The sequence below is a fragment of the Scyliorhinus canicula genome, chromosome 19 (genome assembly GCF_902713615.1).
Source record: "Scyliorhinus canicula chromosome 19, sScyCan1.1, whole genome shotgun sequence".
Lineage (NCBI taxonomy): Eukaryota > Metazoa > Chordata > Chondrichthyes > Carcharhiniformes > Scyliorhinidae > Scyliorhinus > Scyliorhinus canicula.
Genome location: NC_052164.1, coordinates 81,677,238 through 81,694,331, shown reverse-complemented (window position 1 = coordinate 81,694,331; position 17,094 = coordinate 81,677,238). Strand labels below are relative to the sequence as shown.

The 17,094-nt window shown below is 47.5% G+C and overlaps 1 protein-coding gene across 9 annotated transcripts in view; it reads left to right on the top strand.

Moving 5' to 3' along the window:
- Window positions 1–17,094, top strand: part of igsf9bb (immunoglobulin superfamily, member 9Bb) — an 827,780-nt gene that overhangs the window by 676,585 nt on the left and 134,101 nt on the right. For all 9 annotated transcript variants that reach the window (XR_005458187.1, XR_005458188.1, XR_005458191.1 and 6 more), the window contains exon 7: window positions 7,427–7,572. Coding sequence is in view for 3 of the 9 variants with exons in the window: in XM_038779227.1 (XP_038635155.1) it covers window positions 7,427–7,572 (146 nt within the window). In the remaining 6 variants the exon portion in view is untranslated. The remainder of the gene's footprint in view (window positions 1–7,426; window positions 7,573–17,094) is intronic.

The window sequence follows — 17,094 nt, the reverse complement described above, 5'->3', positions numbered from 1 at the left end:
TTATGGTCCTACCCGGCGGGACCTCAGAGTTCTGGCTGCGGGGCCGTCTTGGTGGAGGGGTGGGGGGAATCCGACTCCGGGGAGGGCGGGGGCCTCCACGGAGGCCTGGCCCGCGATCGGGGCCTGCCGATTGGTGGGCGGACTATTTCCGTGGGGGGGTGCCTATGTTCCTACGTGCCAAACCCCTGTAGGGCTCAGCCATATTGCCCATGGGCAGGCGCGGAGACGGGAACCCACGCACATGCATGAACTCAAACCGGCTGCGGCGCGCATGAGCGAACACGCGTCAGCCGTCGTGCGCATGCGCAGACCCGCGCCGGCCTTGGCGGGCCGGCTTTCAGCATCGGAGCAGTGCACAGCACTCCAGCACCATACAAGCTCCCTGGGAAGGGGTGAATACCTGGGCCTGGAGGCTCGTTGACGCCGAAGTGGCTCACGCCGCTTTTGACGCCGGCGACAGAACCTGGCGAGAATCCCAGTTCATGTCTTTCAGCATGTCTTTCTTTGAGTCATTTAATGCCCGATGAGTTTTCTTAATTCCCTCCTGGCCTGCCTTGGTATTTCATGTGCTATCCGCAGTACTTCCCTCGGACACTCTATAATTATGGGTGAAGCTACAACCTTCAGTCCTGTCAAATCATTCCCCAAAATTCAGTCTATTCCATCCAATGGGAATTTCTTAACCACTCAAATAACTATTGGATCTGAAACTAAGTCACACTACAATTATACTTTATACAATGGAACTGGGATATAATTTTCACCTATCCCCTTCACTAATACCTTAACTTACATTGAACTCTCTCTGGGGGGAACAAATCTTTCTCCAGTAATAGAGTTTGCGTGGCATCTGTATCCCTTAAAATAGTTATGGGTTTGGCTACCTCAGTTGAGGAAAATGCGGTAATCTTCCCCTTAGACAAAACCTGCATGTCTCTCCTCACATCTACCTCATTCATCATACATGCTGCCACAGGAGTGTTTATCTCAGGTCTCCTAAGTCCAGTTAAAGTTACAGTCTGCCCTGTGGTATTCTTCACTTTTACTCCCTTTTCAGAATCCTCCTTTTGAACTCCAAACAAGTCCCATGGGCCTTCCTTGTACCTTCCAACATGTTGAACCAACATGTCCCACCTTGTTACAATCATAACACCCAGGCTTTCGAGTCTCACCTACACCTTTAGTACCTTCCTTCCTGATCTGAGGAAGAGATCATGGAGCAATCCCAGCTATCCATTCCTTACCTCGGCTACCTGTCTTCCTTTCACTCTCCCATGTCCTATTCTTTTCCAAATGTATGGATTTATGGATCAGCTCATAATCGTCAGCCATAACTGCTGCTTATTTAGCAGTCTTCACTCTCTGGTCTTCAACATGGGTTCTTATTATTGAAGGTATAGGATTCTTAAATTCCTCTAAGAGGCTGACCTCTCTCAGCGCCTCATAGGTAGTTGCAACTTCCAATGCCCGTACCCATCTATCAAAATTGTTCAGCTTAACTCTTTCAAATTCAGCATATATCTGTCCCGGCTGTCTTCTTAAATTCCAAACCCTATACCTATATGCTTTGGGAACCAATTTATATGCATCCAAATAGCCTTTTTTACCTCATAATAATTCTTAGACACCCCATCTGACAGGAAGCATAAACTTCCTGTGCCCCCCTCCATAAATTTACTTTGCATGGATAATGTAACTTTTCTTTCGGCCCCTCCATTTGGGTTGTTATTTTCTCAAAAGCCCTAAAAAAATGTTTCTACCTCCTTTTCTACGAAATTTGGGAGGGCCTGTATAAATTTAAACATATTACCACTGGGTTCCGTTCTAAGATTAAGCTTCACTCGAGTTCCTGGCAGCTCCCCTTCAATTTCCAGTGCCTTAAGCTTGAACTCTCTCTCTTTTGCTTTTTCCTCTCTCTCTCTTGAATTCCATCCTCCTCATTTCCATCTTCATTTATTTTCCATTGTGCTGCACCTCCATTTCTTTATCCTTTCGTTGCATCACTAATTGTTTCTTTTATAGCCGGATTTTAGCTAATTCTCCAGATGGTTGCCAGGACCCAGGCTGTGTTTTTGGCATCTCTTTCATATTTGAATGTTGAGAAACCCCTCAGTTATCTCGACCTTCCTAGCTTTAGCTGGCACCTCTATTTTTAATTCACCTGCCAATTCGACTAGCTTAACTTTTCGAAGCTCTTTTAAATAAACCAAAGATAGGTTGTCCACCTGCAGAAAAATCTTGGCAGCTTCCAGAGCCATCCTGTTAAATTGCTACAAACCTGCTGTCTCTTTTTAATTTATACTGTAACCCAAGCTTCATCGTCTACTGGTCCAAAGATCCAGGCTCAAGCCTCCAAATAATGTTATTACACCCTGGGCTAGAATATGGTCGATTCCAATGACCCTTAACCGAGTCGCAACATAATTGAATTGACCAATAATTCTTAGAAAAATACCCAAAGTCGTGGCCTTTGACTGCCCAATAATTACAGTCACCAGGTTTGTAAATTTAAACACAATTATTTTATTCATAACAAGAACTATAAGGAAATATGCAGCAAATACACTAAGCTAACTATCATCTAATTCCTAATCCCCCACTTTAACTTGCCCCATCCTCTACACATACACACACAAAACAGACAAATACAGAGGGGAGGGGTGTACGAATGTTAAGTAAAATTAAAAGATAAGAGTCTTTGTTTCAGATGGCTGTTTCTAGTACACTGTTCTTCAAACCAGGCTTTCAGGTTGAGATTTCTGTTTCCAGTCTGTATTGGTTTTCACTGTAGACTCATTCAGGCTCTGCAGTTTCAGAAATACAGAAACTCAGAGAGAGAGAGAGATAGTGAGAGAGAAAGAGAGACAGAGAGTCAGAGAGACAGAGAGAGATAGAGAGACAGAGAGAGAGAGAGAAAGAGCACCAACTGTTACTGGGCAAAGTACGGCCTTTTGGCCAATTCGTTGGCCACTAGCCAACCAATTAAACCAAGTCCCTCCCCAACTCTCGGGTGCCCAAAAGCATGTGTTTTTCTGTCCAAAACAATCTGAGTGTCCTCTGTTGTAACGTTTTAAATCCTCATTCTCTCTGCTGCTTGACATAAAGATACATGTCCATTAAGCATCTATGGATCAAAATGATAATGGCAAAAATAAAGAAAGGGGAATTAACGGAATCAATAGGAAGGATCCTTACAATATGTCATTACCTTTGACATAAGATTCCTATGTGGTATCTTATCAAGTATGTTTGAAAATCTCTATAAACGAATTCACTGCATTTCCCAGGGAAAGCTTTGTGAGAGAGTAGGTAGCATCCCTGTCGTTGAACCAGATGCTCCAGGTTTGAGTCCAGTGCCAGGAGTTGTTGGCTAGGAAATGTGCTTTCAACGTGTTTCAATGGGTTGATAATCAGTTCAGGAATCCATCCAGCACTCCCCCTTATTCTTCTCCAAAATGGTAGGAAACAGTGCGGGTGTGAAGATGTGCTAAAAAAAAACTACATTTCCCTTAACTATCTCTCTGTTACTTCAAGCAACTCTACAAAGTTGCCCAAGCATAACATGCTTTTCAGCAATTTATGCTGGCTGGCACTGATTAACGTGCTTATCTCTGAGTGCTCAGTAATTTAATTTTATATTGTGGGCTGATAATCTAATGACACTGAAATAATTTGCTGCCTCACTGTCCCCTCCTGTTTTTTTAAAAGGGGATGTCACAATTGACAATTTCCAGCATCAGTTTGCTTATATAGAGAAGAGTGGACTGATGGCTTTCAACCATTTTCCCTCAGGATAATCTCTCAGTCCCAGCCGTGCAATCATTGGAAATTAGGAGTAATAGGAAAAAGGCAATATTGGAAAATGGATTGTTCTCACACATTTCCTCGTGAACAATAATGAGGTGGCATCATCAAATGTTTGGGAGAATAGGATTGGGGGAAACAAGTGGCTTTGGATTCCTGATCTCCAGAACCTTCCACCACTGAGGCTTCCTTACCTAATGCCTGAGTTTGTTGTCGACTATAGAGATAGACACGTATGATTAGTCAACAAGTTCATTATCCATTGTATCATGTGACTGTCAAGATAGTCAAAGGCAAACGGCATTGACCTTCATCTCTTCGAGCAATTCTTATGAGTGTACCTACTTCCTCCTCATCGTGCCCTACACACCCACTCAGAGCGTGACGGGTGAGGCAGCAAGAGGTCGAAAAGAAAATGAAAGTAAATATCAGACTAAATTGCAAATTAAATTGTCCTGAAATCTTGTACATGCTAGTTAATCTTGGCGAACAATTTATTAAAAAGCTGTACATTCAGTGGAAAGTTATTCTGTTCGGACAGAGTTCCTAGGTTTTACAAAGGTCTCATTACAGAGAGGAGCGTTGTGTTTCCTGCATGATATATCTCTGTGAGCTTTCTGAATTCTACTAAAGATTGAGTGCCAATTAGTCCCACGTTTGGAGCAAATTAATGCCAACATCTGTCTTTTTGGATCTGGATTGAGTTGGCCAAATAATTTATTTTAGGATTATAGCAGCTGATAAAGAAGGGGGCAATTTTCATCACGTTTATCTGGAAATTATTAAACCACATCCCTGACGTAATAAGAAAAGTACAAAACCACTGTTTCACACTGTAATAAAGTATCTGTCTTTCAAATTCTAAGCTTTTGTCAGTTTGATTGCATTGGATGTATGGCACAGATAAAGGCCGTTTGGCCCAATCAGTCCATGCTAGTATATGTGCCTCCTTCATCTTTCCTCATCCAAATCTAACATTGTAGCCATTTAGTTCCTTCTCCTTCAAATTCTTGACTAGCTGCCTCCTAAATGAATCTATATTATGCACATCAGCCACGCCATGTGATAATGAGTTCCACATTCTTACCATCCTCTGGGTAAAGACGTTTTTCTCACTCCATGGTTAATTTGACAACATTTTGTTAGTTCCTCCCTGCTCGAGAAGATTTAAGCTAAAATCTTCAAGCATTACAGCTATTTTTCCTGCCTCTGTTACTGTTTAACTGTCTTTCACAAACTCAAAGAACAAACAAAGAACAAAGAAAAGTACAGCACAGGAACAGGCCCTTTGGCCCTCCAAGCCTGTGCTGATCATGATGGCCTAACTAAAACAAAACCTTCTGCCCTTACTCAGTCCGTATCCCTCTATTTCCTCCCTATTCATGTACCATCCCGATGCCTCTTAAATGTTGCTAATGTGCCTGCTTCCACCACATCCTCTGGCAGCGCGTTCCAGGCACCCACCACTCACTGTGTGAAAAACATACCCCGCACATCTCCCTTAAACATTCCCCCTCTCACCTTGAACCTGTGCCCTCTTGTAATTGACACTTGCACCCTTGGAAAAAGCCTCTCATTATTCACCCTGTCTATGACTCTCATGATTTTGTAGACTTCTATCAGGTCTCCCCTCAGCCTCCATCTTTCGAATGAAAACAATCCTAGTTTATTCAACCTTTGGGAAGAAAGCAGTCATTGCCCTCATTTTCATCAGCAGATTGACTGACTGTCAATGCCCATGTTATGGTGTGGATTGGTCATGTTTGACTGACTGCTGCTCCCATGCTGTGGTGTGGACAGGCCATTTGGCCACTCGCCAATTTTTGGCTAAGATGTGGGAGAGTAGTATTCTCAGTGCGAAGTACCATGAATGTGAGGAAGAAAATGTTTTCACATGGAAATAGCTGAAAACAAGTTACTAACTCTGTTCTTTAACCTTCAGCCTTTGAAAGGAATAAACCTCAAATGATTTGTGTGATAGGTTATGCACTTGGGCTACTGGCGGGATTAGACTTCCAGAGTTGAAGAACTTGTCTCATTTAGCAAAGCATGGTGTCTATAACCTAACAAAGGTTGAGAATCTAAACTGGCATGAACTAAATGGTTACACTGATTGTGTCCTATCAGCTGAAGTAGGACAGCTATATATATTTTAAAGCTAATTGAACATCTTCAAAAATGAATGAGAAAAGCCAAGCACTTGGAGCTGAAGTTTGAAGCCCTGTCAATTCTAGACATTCCAGACAATGCACGTTAACAATTTTCGAGAACATATCAATCATTGGAGCCTGTCTTCTCTTTAATAACTTACTCTCTCAAATCATGTCGTAAGGGCCTAAGAGTGGGGGAGAACTGCACTCGAAAATTAGTTTTACAAAAGACAGTGTGAGTATGGATTTGTCCTTGAAGTTTATTCATGACAGTAATAGTCAAAATGTACAGTATAATCGAGTAAGGCACTTGAAAATACAAAGCAAGGAACTTAAATTCCACATGGATCCATGGGTCTCCTTCCAGAGCTGCAATGGGAGACCGCAGAGTTTTAGCCCTTAGATATATAACTGTGGCACAAGTAGGTTGCCAATGCAATCAAACATATAATTGTAAAGTTAAAGACTAAGGGATGAATAAGTCATTTGTGTTGAAACAACATCACCTACAATTACTTCTGCAATGAGGATGCCCAATAATCACTGCCAGTTTATGTCTGACTCTTGGGAGCAGAAAGGCTGCAGGGGATTAGGTTAACAACAATTTGTGCCAAAGAATGTTGGAGAAATGTGCAGAGTGATTTATAAAATGCTGCACTTTTCCAAGCTTTATTCCTCAGTATTGGCTTTAAACAGTCACTTGTACAACCAAAGAAATCAGTTTTAATGACGGAAGGAATTCAGCAGTTTGATTCTAATTCTTCTAACAGTTTGATTTTCTTTCCCTTAAAGACCTTCTGTGGGATTCTCCGTCGGTGGTAACCCCCGCTTCGCCGGCAGCGCACTCACGCCCGCGGGTTTCCCGGCGGCATGGGGTGGCCACAATGCGAAACCCAATTGGCCAGATGCAGGAACGGAGAATCCCCTGGGGGTAGAGGCACCCCACACCCTCTCCAAACCTGGCCCTCCCCCCAGAGTCTGACCAGCTCCCCGGCCCAACCTGACCCGAGGCCCCCTGGCCCGACCGGACTTACCACCGCCGCCACCCCCCCCCCCCCCCCCCCCCCCACCCCCCTTCCCCACAGTCCAACCAGACCCCCAACTTGACCCCCTGGCCCGATCGACCCGCCGTGTGTCTGAATGCCTCCCCCGCGAGTCCAACTTCCCCCTCCATTCCCTAAACTTTAAAACTTACTTGCCCACTGTAAATTGTCCCTGGTGTTGTAAGACTTCTTCCTGTGCTCAGCCCAGTACAACGCCGGCATCTCCATATCTTGTTTAATTTAGTGGAAGATAAGCAGGCAGGAACTTTATTTGTTTCTGACAAACATTGCTAGTGTCAACAACTGTTAGATTCCCAGAATATTGGTTATTGACCATCTGTAACTAAAGTCATACCGAAAGAATAAAACCTGGAACATTTTGAATCGATCAATAAGATTTTTTTTTGTTCCTGTTTTTGTCTCTAACAGTGATCTGAAGCTGAGGGTGCGGATTTTGATTGATGGAACCTTGATCATCTTTCGAGTCAAGCCTGAGGATTCTGGAAAATACACCTGCGTACCTAGTAACAGCCTTGGGCGTTCTCCTTCAGCCTCATCTTACTTGACAGTCCAGTGTGAGTGTGGCCTTTGAGGGGAGGGCTTTGAGAAAAATGCCATGGGGATTCAACTTGCCCTTATTTCTATATTTATCCTGATCAACCGCCTAGCCTTTCCTGCACCAGTTTTGAAACTGATGCATGGCTTTCATGTCCACTGAGGTCCACTGAATACCCAGTTACATTTGAGGTGCTACCCCACTGTTGAAACAACACAAAGAAGCCATTGTAACCATTACTGAAGTGCAGGTGCAGTTTATATCACATGATGATGTGTGCTGAATTATGGGGGAACTGAAAGAGAGAATTTGCAAGCACTGCCTGCCTCGCATGGTGGGAAGTCGGTGGCTTAGTGATATTGTCATTTGACTAACAATCCAGAGACTGGTTTAGCACAGGGCTAAATCGCTGGCTTTGAAAGCAGACCAAGGCAGGCCAGCAGCACGGGTTCAATTCCCGTACCAGCCTCCCCGAACAGGCGCCGGAATTTGGCAACTAGGAGCTTTTCACAGTCACTTCATTTGAAGCCTACTTGTGACAATAAGCAATTTTCATTTAATTTTGTCATGGCCTAGGGGAATGTTCTGGAGACCGAGATGCGAATCCCACCACGGCAGATGGTGAAATTTAAATGCAGTGAAAATCTGGAATGAAGAGACTAATAATGACCATGAAACCATTGTCAATTGTCATAAAAGCCCATCTGGTTGATTAATGTCCTTTAGGGGAGGGAAGTCTGCCTTCCCTTACCTGATATGGCCTTCAAATCCACAGCAATGTGGTTGACATCAGAAATGCTGTTTAGCTAAAGGGTAATTAGGGATGGGTAATAAATGCTGGCCCAACCAGTGACACCCACATCCACTGAATTCAACAAAAACTGACTGAGAACCTTATGGAATTGACCGTATTCTCTTCCAGTTGGTCCACAACACATTTAAGTGAGTGAGGCAATTATGAAAATCTTTACGGAATTTAACAGCTAGGTCTTTGCCCAGGTATCACTCAATGTCAAAATTAACCCAGTCAGTTTGCAGCATAACATACAATCAGATCCATTTATCTAAGCAAGTGTATTTAATAGTCAGAGACGTCAGCAGAAAGAATTCATTGGAGTCACCTCAAGCCCATTCCAGATATAAAGGATTCAGCCGTTAATTCATCTGTAGCTGGAATGCCCTTCCTCTCTGAGACATGTGGCAATTTCTTCCACAATTTCTACTTCAAAAACTCATTCACTCATTACTACTGGAATCATATTTTCAACATGATCCAGCACTGAAAACAACTGTTATACTTTTAGGATCTCATATTAGATATTTGCTTGCTGCAGCATCATGAAAAACTCCAGTCAAGCGGACCTCAGTGAAACAGACTGTGCCTTCACTCACCTAATTTTGAGATAGATATAGAAAGATCTGGGCTGGAATTCTAAGGTCATTGCGATTCACATTTCCTGCCAGCAGTGCAACCCCGCCCATGGGTTTCCCGGCGGCATGGGGGGGGGCTTCAATGGGAAATCCCATTGCCAAGCGGCGGGTAGACAGAAGCCTGCCACCAGCGAACGGCGCGCCGCCAGGAAACACGCGCTGGGGGAACCAGAGAATCCAGTGCCTGATGTTGAACAAGGATAGGAGGCAGGATTCTCCTGAATCGGCGCGATGGCACGACGCCGGCGTAAAAAACGGCGCAAACCACTCCGGCGTTGGGCCGACTGGAAGTAGCGGAATTGTCCGCACTTCCCGGGGCTAGGTCGGTGCCGGAGGGGTTGGCGCCCCGCCAGACGGTGCCGAAGGGACTGCGCAGGTTAGCACATGCGCAAAACCGCCAGTGTGGTTCCACACATGCGCAGACCGGCCGGCGTATTCTGGTGCATGCGCAGCGGAGTGTCTTCTCCGCGCCGGCCATGGCGGAGCCCTACGGAGGCCGACACAGAAGGAAGAAGTGCCCCCACAGCACAGGCCCGCCCGCAGATCAGTGGGCCCCAATCGCGGGCCAGGCCACCGTGGGCGTCCCCCCCTGGGATGGGATCCCCGCGCCCCCCCGAGGACCGCACCAGCCAACCTACCTGCCAGGTCCCGTCATGTGGGACCATGTCCAATCCATGCCGCGGGAGTGGCCAAAAATGGGCGGCCGCTCGGCCCATCGGGGCCCAGAAAATTGCCTGGGGGGAGCCGCTACCAACAGCCCCCAACCGGCGTGGCGTGATCCCCACCCCTGCCCAAAAAACCGGCGCCAGAGAATACGATAGCCGTATTCGAGGGCATCGGAGAATCCCGCCCTATGTGCTGATGTAGCAATACTGTCAAAGAACCTCTGACTGTCTGTGTACGGATTGACCAGTGAGATGAATGCTGAAAGTGTGAGCTTACAATTGGAGCTTCAGACTAGAGAAACCCCAGCATAAGAATTATAGTTTTTTTAAATTATTACTCAGTAATGGGATGTGGGCAGCTCTGGCTTGGCCAGCATTTATTGCCCATCCTTAGTTGCCCTTTGAGAAGGTGGTGGTGGGCTACTTTCTTGAACCACTGCAGGCCCTGAAGTGTAGGCAAACACACAGTGCTGTTAGTGAGGGGATTCCAGGATTTTGACCCAGCAACAGTGAAGGAACGGCAATATATTTCCAAGTCAAGATATTGAGTGACTTGGAGGGGAACCTCCAGCAGGTGGTCCATTGGTTGTGTGGTTGTTTAGCCCTCTCTATTATTGCTGCTTATGCTGTTTGGCATGCAAGTGACCCGGTGTTGTAGCTTCACCAAGTTGATATATTATTGTTAAATATGCCTGATACTGCTCCTGGCTTGCCCTCCTGTGCTTTTCATTGAACCAGGATTGATCCCCTGGCTTAGTTGCAAGGTAATAGTGGAGGATATGCTGGGCCATGGGATTACAGATTGTGGTTAAATACAATTCTGCTGCAGCTGATGGCCCATAATGCCTCATGAGTGCTCAGTCTTGAGCTGCTAGATCTGTTCGAAGATCAGTGGCAGTACCACACAACACAATTGAGCGTATCTTCAATGTGAAGATAAGACTTTGGGCGGGATTCTCCGACCCCCCGCCGGGTCGGAAAATCGCTGGGGGGCGGGGTGAATCCCGCCCCCGCTGGCTGCTGAATTCTCCGGCGCCGGGGTTTGGTGGGGGCAGGAATAGCGCCGAGCTGGTCGGGGGCCGTTGGCAGCGGCCCTCCAGGCGATTCTCTGGCCCGCGATGGGCCGAGTGGTCGCCCGTTTTCGGCCGGTCCCTCCGGCGTAAATCACAACAGGTCCTTACCAGCGGGACCTGGCTCCACGGGCGGCCTGCAGAGCCCTCGGGGGGGGGGGGGGGGGGGGGGGGGGGGTGGGGGGGGGGGGGGTGGGGGGGGGGCATGAGGGGATCTGGCCCCGGGGGGTGCCCCCACAGTGGCCTGGCCCGCGATCGGTGCCCATGCCGGTGGGCCTACGCCGTGGGGGCACGCTTTCCCTCCGCTACGGCTGCTGTCAACTTCCGCCATGGCTGGTGCGGAGGAGAACCCCCCTGCGCATGCGCTGGGTGACGCCAGCACACGCTGGTGCTCCTGCGCATGTGCCAACTCGCGCTGGCCGGCGAAGGCCCTTCAACGCCGGTTGGCATGGTGCCAAGCCCTTCTGCGTCGGCTGGCATGGTGCCAAACACTCCACTGCCAGCCTAGCCCCTGAAGGTGCGGAGGATTCCGCACCTTCGGGGGGGCCCGACGCCGGAGTGGTTCACGCCACTCCATTCCACCGGCGATTCTTCGACCTGGCGGGGGGTGGGAGAATCCAGCCCCGTGATCTGGATCTCACCCTCAGTGGGCGAGATCCATATTTCCATATTTAAGTGAGCCCGCTGCTCCTGAGGCCCCGGATCGAATACCCATAACTGGAAGATCTCACCATGGCAATGTTTAGCACTGGTCCACACAAACATGGCGCTGTCGAGATGCCCGGATACCAGCTTGCCTGTGTCAAGGATCAGGCCTGGGGGGTTCCCTGCCCTTTTGAGGGAAGGCGAGGGGGTGCTTGAGGATCCCCTAACAAGTAGGTTGGGGCATTTGGTAGTCCGGAAGCCATGTTAGGGCGTCCTAGGAGGGTTGAGTGCTCACCAGTGCAGGAAGTGAGGTAAATGAGCCTGGGCAGTACATTCCTTGTCAAGGCCAATAAAAGTGTACCATTTGATAGCGGGGTCATTCTTGGCCCTGCAGGTGCCAAGTAACACCCCATTAAACACACCCAAAACAGGACTCTTTTTTTCTCGTTAAATCATGTCCTTAATCAGACCTTCCAATGCAAAAGACTTAAAGATATCAATCACATGGGACATTTCATGCAACCACTTTGAATGGGCTGTGGTTATCGGAATTTAATCTTTATCTCCTCTTCCGTAGTCCCTCGGAATAGCGGAGAACTTGCTTCCACTTTGGTTTGATGTGTTCTGAGATGGATGATAGGTCCAATATGTGATCTGTAGACTCTGCCACATGTGGGGCTGGTGATGTTTGGAGGGTTGGGTAAATGGATTGTTTGCAAGTTTGTAAGCTCCCTCTGACATCTTGACTTCACCTCTGTATGCCCTGAGGACATCTTTCGATGTGTATGGTGCCTTCCTGGTTGAACTTTCCATTTCGGTCAGTCACAAGCCAGGTTCCCCAATGAGTCATCAAGCATCTCTCACCTCTTCAGCTTTCAGACTAAGTCAATACCACTATCCTCCTGGGAGCCTCCTGCCACAAATGAGTCCCAAGTAGAGTAATTGTTTCAGGAGTCTAGTGACGGCATTGACATGTCCTGTTCAGGAAGCTGGTTTTCAGTGATTTGCACCTTGACACTGGGTATGTTGGCTTGGGAAAGGTCACCATTTTCTTGCCACCAGATTGGGAGAATCTTGCCAAGGTTCTGCTGGTGGAATTTCTCCAGTGCCTTGAAGTGGGCTGTTTAGCTCACAGGGCTAATCGCTGGCTTTGAAAGCAGACCAAGGCAAGCCAGCAGCACGGTTCGATTCCCGTAACAGCCTCCCCGAACAGGTGCCGGAATGTGGCGACTAGGGGCTTTTCACAGTAACTTCATTTGAAGCCTACTCATGACAATAAGCGATTTTCATTTCATTTCATTTTTCAAGTGCCTGTTGTAGGTTGTCCAAGTCTCCAAAGCAAATTGACGGGGGGGTCACTTTATTGGAAGTATGAACACTTTGTCAAACCAGCTACCAAGGACAGTCCTCAACAGATTGCCACTAATTATTCTACATTCAATAGATATTGGCATATTAAACCCCCTCATCTCTGCTGTGATGAGCAATGCAATCAGTAAAAGTTAAATATATTTATTTTTTGGCCTAGTATAGCTCGGATTATCAACAATATTAAATGTATCCCTGGAGATTTGATTGCATGGATTGCCTCCACACTCCAGCCGTCTGTTGCCCAACACACCCATCCTTATGATGCACTGCCTTTCTACACCAACTGGAAAGCAAAAAGACTCATTACCCAATTGGATGATGCTTGACTGGCAGCCAAACAGATTTTTTTCTCATTTTTCAATATTTTTATATCTGTAAGAAATGTCAAAGAAGTAAAAAAGAACAATTTTTATCTTCCTTGTGATTTTGATCCTGGATGGCACAGTGACCTGAAGATTGATCAATTCCAGGCCAATCCTGCAGGGTTGGCAAACCTTTTTAAAAATAAATTTAGAGTACCCAATTATTTTTTCCAATTAAGGGGCAATTTCGAGTGGCCAATCTACCTATCCTGCACATCTTTCTGTTGTGGGGGTGAAACCCACGCAGACACGGGGAGAATGTGCAAACTCCACACGGACAATGACCCAGGGCCGGGATTCGAACCCAGGTCCTCAGCGCCATAGGCAGCAATGCTAAGGGTTGGCAATCCTTAAGTATTTTTTGTTTATGAATTTCGAGTACGCAATTAATTTTTTCCAATTAAGGGGCAATTTAGTGTGTCCAATCCACCTACCTTGCACATCTTTGTGTTGTGGGAGCAAAACCCCTGCAAACACGGGCAGAATGTGCAACTCCACACGGACAGTGACCCAGAGCCAGAATCGAACCTGGGACCTCGGCGTCGTGGCAACCCTTAAGTAAAGGAGGTATTTTCCTTTTTCCATCAAGAATCATTGAACAAAATGATTAATTTTGAGACTGTTTCCGCCGGTACAGATAAACAACAGCCATTTAATTTTGCCACACACTTTGCTCATGTGCTATGTCTAAAAGATATCAAGTGCTCCACCACATCATGTGCTCTTTTACATCCTGATTTCCTAATCTATGCATATTGAAAGTGGTTTGTCGGGGTGCCAATAAGTTAATTATAAACTGCTGTAAAGAGTAAAATGTTAATATTGTTAGTGCTCTTTTCAAAACAAGTGCATAATGCAATCAACATTATGATTTTTCAAAAATCACCAATTGCGTAAAATAATTGCAATGCTTTGCCAGATGTTGTGTGAGAGTGGGGAATAATGAGGCACCATATTTACAAAGGAATTTCACATGTATGTAAAAGTGTATCAGCCCCTGAACAATATTCAGTCAAACAGTGGAATTTAGAATTTGCCTCTCCTCCCTAATACATTCATTAAGACATGATAGCTGCTGAACTGATAACCCAAATGCCACCATTGCAACATGTGAAATGTAATAAAGTTGACTGGGTAGAGTGCACTGCTGTATCTGGTGCTTAGGTCGATGACGGTGTCGCTTTTTCATGGCAGTTTGATGCAATTGAGTTACTTGCTAGGTTATTTCAGTGAGGAGTTAACCTCATGGCTGTGGGACTGCAGTCACTTGTAGGCAAGTCCAGGTGAAGATGGCAGATTGCCTTCCCTGAATTGGCACGGTGGCACAGTGGTTAGCACTGCACTGCTGCCTTGCAGCATCAGGGACCCGGATTCAATTCCAGCTTTGGGTAACTGTCCGCATGACGTTTGCACGTTCTCCCCGTGTCTGCCTGGATTTCCTCCCGGTGCTCCAGTTTCATAGAATCATAGATATTTACAGTGCAGAAGGAGGCCGTTTTGCCCATGGAGTCTGCACCGGCACCAGGAAAGAGCATCCTACTTAAGGCCAAGCCTCCAATTCCCCCATCCCCGGAACACAATAACCCCACCTAACATTTTTGACACTAAGGGGTAATTTAGCGTGGCCAATCCACCTCACCTGCACATCTTTGGACTGTGGAAGGAAACCGGAGCACCCGGAGAAATCCCACGCAGGCACGGGAGAAAGTGCAAACTCCACACAGACAGTCACCCGGATCCCTGGAGCTGCGATGCAGCAGTGCCAACCACTGTGCTACTGTGCCACCCACAGTCCAAAGATGCGCGGGTTAGGTTAAATTGCCCTTTAGTGTCCAAAGATGTGTGGGTTAGGTGTGGTTATGGGGTTACAGAGATAGGGTGGGGGAGTGTATCTAGGTGAGGTGTGCTTTCGGAGGGATGGGGCAGACTTAATGGGCCGAATGGCCTCCTTTTGCACTGTACGAATGCTATGATTCCGTGATTCTAAAGCACATTAGTGAACCAGATGGACTTCTATGACAGTCCAGTGGTCTCGTAATCACTGGTACTGAGATTAGCTGTTTATCCCAGATTTAATACAGAACATGAGACTCCATTGAGCTTAAATTTAAGTGTGACCTTATGTTCTTTTGATTGATTGTTACACTGGGTTTTAATAAGTTGCCAGGTTACTATTAAGGCAAGCTGTGACATTATTTGCTTGCAATTTAATTGTAGGCTGCTTTGGAACCACATAGTCACAGCTTGCTGAAACAAGCCAAAGGTGACTGTTGTGCAGAAAGGCAAAATAGAAGCTGGTCTCAAGTTTATTGATCAAAACAAATGAACATTTGGATTCTGGCATGGTCAATCCAAGACAGTTTAGGGATAATGTCCGAATAGATCCTATCTAAGAAAATCTGCTGGTGTTGTATTGCTTCCGGTGAATAGCAGTCACCTCGGGATGGGAGGATAGAAACGAACACAATAAATAATTGTACTGGGAATAAGTATTTATCTATTGATGTCCATTATTCATCGGTGTCCATGGGTACGATTTAACGTGCAAAAAGCAGAGTCCCGGGTGCTGCGGTTTCCTCCCTCAGTCCTAAGATGTGCAGGTGGATTGGCCAAGCTAAATTGCCACATAGTGTCCAAAGGTTGGATGGGGTTATGGGGATAGGACGGGGGTTGGGCCTAGATGGGGTGGGTGGTCTTTCAAAGAGTCAGTGTAAACTCTATGGACCGAATGGCCTCCTGCACTGAAGAGATTCTATGATTCAATCTAGGGGCCTCTGATGGCCTGAGAGTGCCCCCCCTCCCCCAGATGCTGTTACACCTGGTCCACGTTTGTGTGGGCCAGTGCTAAATGGCACCATGGCAGGGTCTCCCAGACACAGGCGTTCATTCCCGGACCTCGGGAGAATCGGGCGCTGACTTATATAAATACCTGATGGTTTGTTAGATCTCTTGAGGCATTCCAACATCGCGAATCTCCAGAGGCCTCTCACAAGATCTAACATCCTCGTCGCATCACTGAGTAACGTCTGACGAAGCCATTCAGTTGTGTCCTATATTCTAAAAGTGGGGTGTCCAATCTGTGATTGCTTACTGGGGTCACAATATATTTAATTTTGGCAACATTCAGCAGTGATCTGGGGCGGAATTCTCCAACCCCCCGCAGGGTCGGAGAATCGCCCGGGGCCGGCGTCAATCCTGCCCCCGCCATGGCCCGAATTCTCCGACACCCGGGAATCGGCGGGGGCGGGAATCACGCCGCGCCAGCGATTCTCCAGCCCGCAATGGGCCGAAGTCCTGCCGCTGACAGGCCTTTCCCACCGGTGGGAATCAAAGCACGTCTGGTGCCGGCGGGATTGGCGGCGCGGGCAGGCACCGGGGTCCTGGGGGGGCACGGGGCGATCTGGCCCCGGGGGGTGCCCACACGGTGGCCTGGCCCACAATCGGGGCCCACCGATCGGCGGGTGGGCCTGTGCCGTGGGGGCACTCTTTTTCTTCCGCCTCCGCCACTGTCTCCACCATGGCGGAGGTGGAAGAAACCCCCTCCCCCGCGCATGCACCAGGATGACATCAGCAGCCGCTGACGCTCCGGCGCATGCGCGGACTTCCGCCGGCCAGCGAAGGCCTTTCAGCCCTGGCTGGCGGGGCGCCAAAGGCCGTTTGCACCAGCTGGCGGAGCGGAAACCTCTCCGGCGTGGGCCTAGCCCCTAAAGGTGCGGAGAATTCCACACCTTTGGGGAGGCCCGACGCGGAGTGGTTCTCCCCACTCCACAACGCCAGGACCTCCCGCCCCGCCGGGTAGGGGAGAATCCCGGCCGTGGTTACTCAGCCAATCATTGAAAAGTCACTGACTGGGTCAGAATTTAGACCAATGTATGGAAATCTGCTTGGAGTGGCAGAACATATACACAATCCATTTGCTGAGGAACGCAATAGTGCCAGTTTTGTTCCTTGCCCCTCTGCCTCCATTTCTTCCACCAACATGCGTTGGGCAGTACAC